The sequence below is a fragment of the Ammospiza nelsoni genome, chromosome 1, assembly GCF_027579445.1.
Source record: "Ammospiza nelsoni isolate bAmmNel1 chromosome 1, bAmmNel1.pri, whole genome shotgun sequence".
Taxonomy (NCBI): domain Eukaryota; kingdom Metazoa; phylum Chordata; class Aves; order Passeriformes; family Passerellidae; genus Ammospiza; species Ammospiza nelsoni.
In genome coordinates this window covers 122,809,694-122,822,673 of record NC_080633.1, presented here as the reverse complement: position 1 = coordinate 122,822,673, position 12,980 = coordinate 122,809,694, and the positions used below count along the sequence as shown (strand labels likewise).

Here is a 12,980-nt window from a genome sequence, read left to right as displayed (position 1 = left end):
AGTGTCATGACTCAGAGTGGAAAAAAAACCCTTAAAATTACACGTTTTAAAATTAAAACTGATTCTTTAAGTACTTGGGTCAGTCTCATCATCAACTCAGGTGCATTCCAGAGGCAGGAGCAGGACAGAGGCACTTCAGCCAGAGCTGCCTTTTAGTCTGGAACATCTCAGGTAACCTGACAGTGCAGTGGGAGCATGCAGCCCCCACATACTTCTCCCAGCTCCAAGCACTCTTGGGTATCTTAAATTTCTCAACTACACCACAGATTTATTGAGATAGAGGTTTATCAGGGAGGCACCTGGACCTTGCTCATCTCCATTCAGGTTCAGTGAGACATAAAACTTCACTCCCTCAAGCAGAACTAGCTCTATTCACAAGGAGAGGCTTTACTAATACAAAGGGCAGTTTACAGGGACATGAGTGTGCCAATAGCAGGAGACATGTTTGCCAGCATGTCTGTATTAATAAACCACACCAAAAGTAGACAGTGGAATTTCAGCTGCACTCATTTATCTTGCTGAACATCAGGTAAGCATTTAGATGGATGGTTTCCCTCTTCTGGAGCACTATTATCTTTGTTAAGACATTGAAAGGAAAATCTCTAGGAGTACCATAAAAATATATGTGCAAACAATCAGCAGTCCTGTCCTTTCCTCATTCTGCTCAAGCAGCACGTGGTTCCCACTGTCTTCTGAACCCTCCTGTCCCCATTCCCAGTATCAACTCTCCCCTGCTTCCTCCAGATACAATCTTCCTCCCCACTTACTAACAGGTTTAGACTTTTCAAATGGCCTCCCTTAGCAAATGTCTGTGCTCTTAAACTAGTTTCATAAACTTCTGATGCAAATCACAGTCACAGGTCTTAGATTAACCGTATCCATTCCTCAAATGCTCTTTCTCTCCATCACAATTCCTCAACACCTGCTTGACCACTCAGGCTCTCTCCACACCCTTCTCATACCCTCCACAGGTATCTATCCCTCTGACCACAGACTTTAAACAGACCCTTTCACAGGTCACAAACCTTTGCCTATCCTAATCCCTCATTTCCTAGGACATTATGCCAAAATCGAATCCCACTCTCTTCAAAGCTGCTGCCCTGTTCTGAGTAACATCCTTGATGTTAAAACTGGGTAATTGCTTTTCCATGCTACTTGTACTCTCTGGCTCAGACACCATTGGAGAGCACAGAAAAAACAACAAAACCAAAAAAACTTGTTCCAGATGTAGACCCAACACAGAGTTTAAGCCCAAGTGTGTGCAGTGCTGGAGGAATCTTTGAATAAAGCTGTCAAAAACCTTACTTCTGTGAGTATATCCAAATTCTCCTTTCCAAGATATATGACAGGCAAATGTAGTATGGCATTAGGAATGGAAAAAGCCACATAACTACAAATACCTACGCTTTCAGAGAATCTCAAGAAAAAGGCTTGCAGTATTTTAACAAGGGAAAGCAACAGTCTTCCCAATTCTTCTTTTACATAAAAAAACTTAATTGCTTGTTTTTGAGCTTTCCAGAAAAAAGTTGGCCTGAGTGACTGGGAGCAAAATGTTAACCTCTATTATAGCAAGGTCTCGAAAAGTTGCAACAGAAAACAAAGTTTACGAATTTGTGCAGACAATTGTAACTGAATGGGTTAAAGGGGTTTCAGGTATTATCATCCCTTTGTTTGGAGATGATATGTGGCAATATATCCTGTGATTTCATTCCTGACGGCTGTTAGTCTAATACAATAACACTCTAATAGGTAAACTTAAGTTAAACTGCCTTGAATGGGGGATGGACTAGAGAACCTTTAAAGGTCTCCTCCAACCCAAACCATCCTATGATTGCACTGATGGTTTAAGCAAGTATGGCTTCTCCAGGACTCATATATACTCAGTTCAAACAGATCTCCAACCTGAAAGTCACCACTCCAGTCTAGGAAAGATATTTTTATCTGGAAACGTGCTAATATAAACCTCTGTCATGGAAAGTGACAAGAAATCTGTAAAATATTTCAAATAAACAGCTCAACCTATACCAATGCTCTTTCTCTTGTGCATGAACAGATAAGTCAACAATATATCATGTGGACACAGGAAAAAGGTGCAGAAAAAAGAAAACTTGCCCATTATTGTTAAAGCTCTAGACTTCTTAAAAACTTTAATGACCTGATTTCATCTACTTAGCAAGGAGAGATAGAATTAGCCTTGAACTATGGCATAAAAACAAAGTTCAGAAACATGGAACTTACTGCCACTAATAATAGGCCAAATATAGAGGCTTCTTAAGGAAAAAAAATAAACAGAAATTACATTATTAACTTGAACACAGAAATATACAGCCCTCCAGTAACATGTGTCAACTTAAATAGAAGACTTTCTTGTTGTAAGATCCTCATTTTGTTCAGAAATGCCATCCAACCTAGAAGCATGGGAAAGAATACATGCATGCTACCTTGAAACTTCATTGCTCAGTACTCTTCTCAGATGCTAAAGTTTAGGCCATAATTACAATCAACTTTATTGAGTACTGCAATTTTGGAAATTGGCCCCTAACACTGAGGAACTGCCACTTAAATTTAGCAGAGCTATGAGAGATTAAACACATTAATATAAGTAGAGCATGACACTTGATGCACAAACAGGCATTTTTATCTCACAGTTCATACCTGTACAAAGAAAAAAAGACAAACAAGTGACAAGTACTTTAAAGGAGAAAACAAGCAAGCTAAGACTGAAAGTATGCTGTTTTATAAAGTGATAGCAACTATTCTAAGAACATTTTTTTCTGCATGTCACTATCCGTTTTTCCTTACCATATATTCCATATTGGAAGCTGGTGGATACACCTGACCCCGTAATTTATTATGAAGATCCAAGATACTTTGCATATCACTGTCTGTGATAGCCCTTTTCCCTCTCTGCTTGGCGATCCACCACTCACCATCTTCATCCATGTACTTTTCCAAAAGTTCCTCTAAGAGCGTGGCATTGGGAAGAACCATTGCAGAAACTGCTTGAGCTATGAATAGCAAGGTAGTTACTCTGAGCCATTCCTGTACTACATACTTCATGATGAATGATCTCAAAATGCTCAGGAGTTAGCTCCAAGACAAAGTCTTTCTTCCAGGTTTGCTGGCTGTAAATGCATAAGAGAGAATTTTTAATTTGTAGACTGAAGGACCAGCCTGTATGGATTTATTAAGCAACAAAATCTTTAGTTCATACAGATTTTGTAACTGTTGTTCTAGGGGGAGAGAGCAGGATGCTGCATTTTTTACTCTAAAAGTGCACACTGTTGATTTGGGAAGATAGCTTATCTTCAGCCTTATGAACTTCTGTTTGTTCAAGTGGTTTTATATATTACATTGACATGCACATTTCAGTGCTTGCATGCAAAAAGCATGCTTTTCATATCTGCTTAAAAGGAGCCAGACATCAACGAAGATTAGACAGTTGATAAGGTCTTCCACTATTGGAACTTAACAAAAGAAGGTTAAAGGCTTGCAGTCATTGCCAAAGTGTAAACTGAAATCCACAATTAACTTGATACAAAGTATCCCCTCTTAGCGCATTTCAAACTGTGACCTTGATTAAAGCTTTTGTTTTACGATTTCCAAAACCCTAATTAAATTAAAGGTATTCAACTCGGACACGAAAACGGGGGAGACGGCGTTTTCCTAGTCACCAAGCAAAGGAAAGCACTGAAAACTCGCAGAAAAAGTAGCGTCACTTGCAAGAATGCGACATTCTAACAACGCCTACTACGCGACTGAGCGCTGTAGGCAGCAAAGCCGAGGTCGCTCCTTCTCCCCGGGCGAGCCCGCGCGAATCCCGCCCCGGCGGACCCGGCGGCCGGGAGGGAAGCACAAAGGGCAGAGCCGAGCGCTCCCCAGCGCGCCGCCCGCGCCCGGCCCCGCTCTCGGCGGAGCAGCCGACCCGCCCGGAGCGCCCCCGGCCGCCGGGCCCGCCGCGGGAGGATGCTGCGGGGAGGATGCTGCCCCGCCAGTGCCCTTACCGCTCCGGCGGCGGCTGCCCGCTCTCCCCGCGGCCAGCTTCGCTCCGCCGCCGCCTCCTCGCCACGCCCGCCTCGGGCCGGGGGCGCGGGCACGGCCTGGCCCCGCCGGCTGCGGCGAGCGGCGCTGGGAGCGGCGCGGCGGGCGCGGACGTGTCCAGCAGCGGGGCCGCCGCCGAGCTCAGCCGCCGCCGCAGCCTCCCCCGCCCGCCTCCGGGTCACCACCAGCGCCCCGAGCCGCTCCACGCTTCTCCCCACGGCGCCCGCCCCGCCGGGCATTTATCGCAGGCGGCGGTGACGTGCGGCGGACAGCCCTCCCCGGCACCCCGCGGGGCGGGACGGCCGCGATCCGCGCTCCGCGCTCCGCGCTCCGGGCACCGCGCCCGCCCCCGGCCCCCGCACCCCGGCACCCGCACCGGCTCCCGGGGCCGTTCCTGGAGTCCGGCGGGCAGCAAGGGCTGGCCGGCACCGCAGCCTCCAGCAGAGGCTGGCCGCGGTCCTGCAAAAGCGATCGCCCAGAAAAGTCGAGGGGGGCCCCGTCCCCAGCCGCCTCCATCCTTGGCAGCAGGCTAGAGGATGCTAAGCTGGACTGCTCCTGCTGAGACTCAGGAAAAAGAGTAAAGCCTGTGAGCTCCGCAAAAGTCCAGAACATGTGAATATGGCTGGAAGTATCAGTACAGGAATTTATTGTGCATTCAAACCAGCCGCATGAGACTTCTCTTTGCAAAGTAGAATTCAAAAGTTTGTAAGCACTCATTGCTGTGCCAAGCAAGAATAGGCATCAGATACATACTTTTTGTTGTATCAAAGTCTTCTAGACTGAAATTTTCTGCTAGCTGATGGGGTTGACATTTCATTTACTTAGTATAATTTGTTACATTGAGCTAACGGCCGGATTGACCAACTTCCAGTCTTCACAGGACTGCTGTATCAGCTTCCAAAAGTTTTCTGTATTTTCATTTTCAGAAACTGAGAGGCTGAGGTTAAAATCCATCAGAATCCAGCTGGCTTCAGACCAGCTCTATAAATGCTTCCAAATTTCATGGGCCCAAGAGAAACAATGCCATGCAAGTAACACACTGCTGCTTCTTGTGCTCTCTTTTTTTTTAGTTATAATTTCCCTAAGGACTTTGGAACTAAGTGCAGGATGCTATACATAATCTTTTACTTACACACTTTTACTTGCACACTTACACACACATTCAAAAATTCTTATGCTCCATATTGGTTGATCTCTATACCTTTTTTTCTTGCAATCCTGGAATTGGATTTCTGTGCTCAAGTATTGGGCACTAAACTTTTTTATAGCAACACTGTGTGAGGTAAAACGCCACTCTGCAGCTGCATACACAGACTAGATGCAAGATTTTTCAGTGTTTATGTACCAGGATTACTTATCATTTCTCATTTTAGGTACAGAAGAATGAGCCATACTTACAGAATGAGCCATGTACTTACTTCTGGCCGTGCAGAAGAGCTTAAAGAAACAGGAAGGAAACAAATACTAAAAGCTTTTGCTGGAGTCTGTATGTCACATCTGGATTATTTTTTTTTAATATTCACATCACTTTTGTATTGCTCTGTCTTGTTTCCATCCTCTTTAGGCCTCTGGAGGCCAAAATGCGGATTCTGTTCTGCGTCGGGTCACAAGTGTTATTTCAATATAAAGCAGTAGAATAGCTGTATTATTAGACCCAGTAATGCTTGCCCACAAGAAACTGAAAAATTTTAAGAGAGTGAGGATATTTGTGGGGTTCACATCAACTGGAAATTGCATTAGTCGTCCCTTTCCATCAGCAGTGGATACTCGCTGGGCTTCAAACAGAATATAGATCAAATATCACTTACTGTCTTTGATTTTGAGTATTTATCATACTTTTCCTGAAAGCACCTGATCATATTTGGTCTTTGTCAAATTGAAGACATTGTTTCATGATGCACGTTTCAGATTCATTAAAATAAATCCTAATGCAAAAAGAGATAGGCCTCATTGAAATAGTTTTTTTTTTCTTTTTGTTGGTTATCAATTAATTTTTCAGCAAATTAATAAACCCTTTTCACTCCATGACTGGGCTCTTTGAGTTTGATTTATGGCTATATGGTTTGTGGACACATTAAAGTGTTATGATTTTGAGAAACAATATGTTGACATATCTGCTAATTTTTGTGTATTAGTATAATTAAACATTGCTGGATCTCTTAATCAGAGTGGGAGTGGCCCTTTTCTCTCTTTTTTTTTAAACCTCTGCCATTGGATACATACCTGCCGCCCACAATTTAAAATTATTATAATAAACAGTTAAGCACCATTACATCTCTTGAAACTGAAAGTAATTATCCTCCCTTGCCAAAGGCACATGCAGACAGTGCATATGCAAACAGATGGACTGACTGTATTCTGAATAGCTGTCACAGCAACAACAAAAATTGCAACCAAAAACCCACTTGAAAGAAATTAGTAAGAGGTCACCAGTTACATGCTGCACAAACACAGACAATTTGACACTAAGAAAATTCTGGAAAGGACGATTTTAGCCCGAACTTTGGCTAAAAGAGATTTAAAGTGTGAGAGGAAAAAAGTATCTTCTGCTGACGGAATCTTCCTGAATTGGATGAGAACAAGTTCCAGCAGTCTTTGTAAATAAGCAAGGGTACAAATAAAGGGTACTTCACTTCACCATCAATTTGCTTTCCTAACAGAAAGAATACGTAGAGTATGCAAATATGGATAATTGGGCTAAAAAAGTGACACTGCCAATTAAGGAAGACAAGGAAAGACTGTAATACATATAAAGAATATTTAACAAATATGCTGAATTATAAGAGCTGGAATTTAATCTAAGACACAAGGAAGAATCCAATTCCAGGCCATATTTCTGTTGATTTTAAATGTTTTTAGTTAAACCACCTTGTGATTTTCTGCTTGATGTTATAACATCACAGCACTGTATTGACTAAAATAGTCACTAAAAAGTCTGATCTATTACAGTAATTTGGAAACATCTTGTATTTTACCCAAAAATTAGACTCACATAAACAGTGTTTAGTTGTTATGTGGTCCTGACAGTGGCTAAAAAGACAACTAATAATCATGGGAACATTTTTTTTTTTGCCAGAAAGACCTGCTGTACACCTGAAGTTTAACCCCTGGAGGTGTACATTACTGAATTTATCACAAACCTGCTGTCAGACACACAAACTCCAGGGACTCCCAAATCAGGAACCCCATCTGCCTGTCTGTACTAACAATGTGGCCAATTGTTTCAGACTCACACAAAAATGGCCAAGCAGGACACATTTCAAGAGAGATGTCTGTACAGCGAGAGACCAATTTTCAAATTTAATGTCTTCCTAATGTGGAGCAGGTTCTTGAATGCTCCTTTGCTGAGATCTTATATGCTGCTGAGTGGTCTGAATTGACTTTGGTTTTGGTGACTCTTGTTTTTCTTTTTTGTTTTTTTTCCACAATTTTTCACAACACATAGAGCTAGAGAAGGTAAATATATCCATGACAAAGTTGCTGACTAAAATGGATGAACTCTGCTCAAAGCCTTGCTTTAAGCTTTTGCCCAAACTGTCCAAAATTGTTTTGTTTTGCTGTTTTTGTGGGGGTTTTGTTTATTTGTTTGGGGTTTTTTGGTTTGTTTTCTTTTTTTTTTTTTTTTTTTTTAATTTTCTGCTTAGATTAAAAAAAAAAAGAAAAAGCAAAAGACTTCTGGGGAGGACAACAAATAAACAAAAGAGATGATGGGTGTCAGTACCCCTGCTCTTCTGGGTGTGGTTACAATACTGTGCAAGATTATTACAGTGCTGCAAAATCTTTTGAGAGATGGATTATTTCAGCCACAAATATCTTGGAGACATCATTGTTGAGGACTTTGTGAAGTGACTTCTCCTTGAGAAGCACAACTTTATTGGTAATTCAGAGACAGAACTCAAGTGGGAAAAAACCACACACACACACATACACACACACAGAGGGGAAAAAAACCCAAAAAACCAAACAAACAACACAAAAAAAACCAGAACAAAACAATGAGGTAAGGAGGAATAGCTTTCCTTTGGCTAGATTTACCAGAAAAAAAGATTCATTAAGATCCTGTACCACCTATCAGCAGTTGTATAAGTGCCTGGACAAATTGCATTTATCAGGGGGCATTTCCATGCATTTTCCTTTACCTTCCATATGTTTTCCTTTTGGCATTACTTTTCATTCCCTGGTAAAGTTTGTGCTACATGATGCTCATTCAAGTCTTGATCTTTTTTAGACAATGTTGCATCATAGAGAAAATTTTTTGTCCATTGCTTTTGGTGGCATACCAGCAGAATTCCCAAATATCATATTTACCATCCATCTGAGAAAAATATTTAAAAGAACAGCATCTAACAGATACTTGTAGCACATCACAGTTCCTGGCCTTCAGGAAAAGTAGCCATGTCTGGTATCATGTACTATCCATTGCTAAGATAAAGAGCAAGATTGGCAGAAATGTTTTTCTGCACCACCCTCACCAGCTATTTCACAGAAGTAACTGAAAAAGTAATCATATAAACATATATATCAATATAGATTGCTATATAAAGATATATATATAAATCTATGAAATAAATTCATGCAATGATTCCTAGAACAATTAGTTGAACATAAGTTTTTATACTTGTTATGAATAGGTGAAATGAAGCTTTTACTTTTTTTGTTACTAGTTTAAAAAATTAATTTTAAAATTTTAATACAGTGATTGCATGACGACAGAACTATTATTTTATATCATTGTATTACTTTGAAAAAGGCATTCTTGTGTATTTACATGGATTGGAAGCAATTATTTCTACTAAGGGAAGCTTCTACTCTGCTTCTAATTGAGTCTAAGAACTGTTTATTTTTTTAGTTTGATCAAGAATGAATAAAAGTTATTATCAATTAACATTCTTCAACGGGTATGAAATCCAATAAAGATTTTAACAAATGGGAAATGTCAGAGCTGCAGGCCACTGGGGAGCTGGTGTGAATGGAAGGCAGGATATCATTAAAAAGAAAAATGTTGTGATTTAAATTACTCTGAAGATGCATTTAAAAAGAAAGATACAGGAAATTGTTCTGATTTCTGAACTGTAGTTTATTATGTAACTGGTTAGTTTACTCCACTTGCCTCTTAAGTGCATCAAGATCAAAAAGTATTGTTTACCAAACAAAAGGCTCTTGAAATAAAGAACAATTGGACTCCTTTGAAATAGTCTCTGACATTAGATTTTAGTACACAGAATCATTATTTCAATATGGCTCTTCATAAAATAAAACAAAAGACACATACTGCCTTTTCCTTTGCACTGTATCACATGAGATAATCAGCCAGCATCTGAAGGAATAGGTTTCCATTCCCACCCCTCTCTAAAAGAATTTGAGCCTGATTGCCCATGATTAATTTCCCCAACCTGTACATTAGAGTGAGTCAGAACAACATTCTCTCTGTCACTTCTATTTCACAAAATAATCAAGTATACTTTGAGCCAGAAGGATGTGTAGTAACACTTCTGTGACCCTGTGATGAGGGCACTTCTGGTAAAATGAAGTCACATAGAAAACCAATATTTACATTTAATCTATGTGAAATAAAGAACTAATTGTGGCAGGTTTATGGTACCATATATATTCTTATTGATGTAGTCTCACATTTATGCTCACTCTCAAGCTCACAACCATATACTTTTTTTGTTTTGGGGGAATAGGGTACTTATGAGCATGTTGTTTTTTCTGCCTAGACAGCTCCAATAAATTCAAGCCTTAAGCACAGAAACATTTTGTTCTAAATCCCTTTGCCACTGATTGATTTGGAATACAACTGAGAACTTTGTTGGAGGTTATTGTCTCCAGCTATTTGTGCCGTAAAATTAACTGAATTAAGTGTTGCTCTTGTGCACAGTGATGATGCAGAGACAAGACTGGAGCATTTTGCCCAAAACTAACTTGTACTTCAAGAGAGAAGTTTTGTCAAGATAAGTTCGGAACAAAACCTAATATCAGATTTCATTATTTTTTCTTATATTTTATATTAAATGTGAAGGGGGCTATCTCTCAACCCAGCAAACAGTTCTGCAAGAGCAACTTGCCAGGAAGAGATGTGACTTCTTTGGGGAGACTTCCAGCATGACCTGTACAGCTCAAACTGTGCACAGCTGTGACACACACAGCCTGCAAGCATCAGCCTCACACGTGTTACCCTTGGTGATGTAACACCTCACAGGACCCCATCTCTACTCGGTGTTGAAAATGGTTGGGAATATTGGAGGAGAAACAACTGGTGGTCTTTACTGTGTGGGAAAAATGATACAGGCATCTATGCTGAGCTGCTTCAACCACTGAACAAACTAGAGATTCCCACTGGCAGTGAAGAAGATGCTGTGGGTATCTAGAAGCCACCATCTTAAGATTCCAAATATTATATTGCCAGCAAATTCCAGGCCGACCTTTACTGTGCAACTGCATGTGAATTATGCATTTTGCTGTCTGGAAGGAAGGTGAAGATGCATTGTCAGACCTGATGTCCTATTATTTTTGTGTGCTTTGTCCTTCACAGTAGCGGTAAGGCAGATGGTTACAAACTATATCTTCATGTGGATTTGTCAGATTTCAGCAGCACCATCATCACCCTGTCTCTGGCAAAAGCAGCAGGTACATAGCACTGGGAGGACCAGCACTGTTAGATTCTTGAACTGATATCAATGCTCCAAATCCCCTGCAGGTTCAGAGCTCTTGTAAGTAAACTGGGAGACATGCATGGGTGAGGTGATGAGAAGTATAGGAAATAGCACTGCCCAGCCCCAGAGCTAGAAACAGCGCAAGGCATAAATGTTTCCTGCTGACAGAAATGCTTGGGTCTGTTTTGTCCCTGTTATGTACATACTTATAGAATCATGGACTCACTGGTTGGGGAAGATCCTTAAGATCATCGAGCCAACTGTTAACATTGGACTGCCAAGTCCACCACTAGAACATGTCCCTAAGTGTCATTTGTTTGGTTTTTAAATCAAACACATATGGAAAAGGACCTGGGGAACTGCTTCTACATGGTCTGCTCTTCTTTACTTACAGTTTCCTGCAGAAAAATCAGAGGATTTCAGATATCTTGACTAGCCAGGAGTAATCTTTCTCTAAAGAACACATTTTTACCCTGGGAGAGACTCTGCCATGTCTGTGTGCATATCTTAGATTCATCTTCATGATCCTGGTTCTTAAAATCTGTGTGCCATGGTGAGGATAGGAAGTGGAGAAGAGCCAGCCTACTTGCTTAAGTCAAACTTCATACAACTGAAAGAGAACAACAAACTAGGCTGACAGTGACACCAGCAGAGGCTCTTCATGTGAGAAACTTGTTCAGGTGCAAATACAGAATAATCTGCATTAGCACCTGTAACATCTCACACCATCCAGGCCACCCTAGCAAGCGTCTGTTTGGCAGAAACCTTTGGAGATCTCATACATCCAACACATGTCTGTAGGTGCTGATATTTGTTGTCAGATCAGGCAGTGAAATCCAGCATGATTTACAAGTCTCAAGCCTTGCTTGGTCATAACCATGTCTTTTCAATCTGGGCAAAATCAGTAAGAATATTTAATTCTGATTTACGTTGGAATGAATAAGCATTCTGATTCTACTATTATGGGTTGTTACTAATCCTTTTATATATGTATATATAAAGCACTCATACCCTGCTTTGCAAAACAGGGTCTTTATAAATTATACCAGTCTGGACAGTTATGGTCAACTTATTAAGAATTAATTTATGTCATCCTACATATCACCTCAGTTTTCAATACCAACTCATTCTAAATGACAAAATATCAACACAATGATTAAAACAAATATTTTATTATTATTAATCCTTGTTATTATTGTATTCCCTGTAAATTTCTAGATAAGTATAATTAAATATATGTTTCCAAAAGCTCATGAAAGGAAAGAATGGTTTAAAAGTTGATTCATAACGGAAGTTTTAATTAGAATTATGAAGGACAATGAAAGCAATGAACTTTGTCAGTAGGAATATGGCTCTTTCAAAAAGAATATGGCTCTTTCAAAGCATATCTTTGAAGAAGGTGGTCATTAGCATATTTCTATATTTTGCCTGGGAGCACTTCAGCCAGACTTATTCAAGTTTCATTAATATTTTAAAATTTGTGGCAAAAAATTTAACTTTAATTATGGGGTTGGATTATTTGAAAATTAAAATACTGCCTTCAGCTGTACTAAAAGAGCACTCAAAAGAGACCTTGTGAGAATATTATTTCTCCTTAAATCCCACAAGATGGAATCAATTTCTATTTTAATTAATAGCTTATTTGCCAATCATTTACAATTCAATGCGTAGCCTTGCCTGTTAGCACCTCTAAATACTCATTCCTCTTGCTGGGTAAATTATTTTCCAGCATCAGGAAAAAGTGTCTGCTGCAATGTCTTTTTTGAGGCAATGATGGCTTTGGGAATTGATCCATGTGCCACATTGGGTTGTCTCAAGGAGATACAGATACGAACATGGAAGACTAAAGCCATTGCGAGGATGCCATGATGTGGATGGGCTGCCACCCTCAGCAGCAGCAGCAGCTTTCAGCTCTGTGCCTCCAGTGCAGGTGGTGCAGGAAGAAACATTCTCCCCTCATTTGGCCATAAACTAAACAGTGTCAAATGTTAATAGAAGGAAATCAGCCAGTCCTCCACTCTACTTCTTTCTGTCCCAGTCCCACACTTCCCCCTCCCTCCACATGTCTGCTGTGTCTTCCACCTACAAGCAACCAGACTCTGTACTCTCACAGCAAAACTCAGTCCCTTATTTTATGCCTCTTCAACTTTGTTACTGCATTTACTTACCTGCCTCATATTGGGAAATCTGACTATTCCTCAGGAGCAATGTCTTTACAATTCCTTAATTTCCTACCTTCCACTCAGAATTACTGTGCACATTTCTAAATAGATATGTCATTTA

At 40.4% G+C, this 12,980-nt stretch overlaps 1 protein-coding gene across 1 annotated transcript in view; it reads right to left on the bottom strand.

Moving 5' to 3' along the window:
- Positions 1-3,060, bottom strand: part of CRISPLD1 (cysteine rich secretory protein LCCL domain containing 1) — a 36,548-nt gene extending 33,488 nt beyond the window's left edge. Inside the window, exon 1 of the mRNA XM_059477770.1 lies at positions 2,803-3,060. Coding sequence (XP_059333753.1) covers positions 2,803-3,060 — 258 coding nt within the window. The remainder of the gene's footprint in view (positions 1-2,802) is intronic.
- Positions 3,061-12,980: the final 9,920 nt, after the last annotated feature.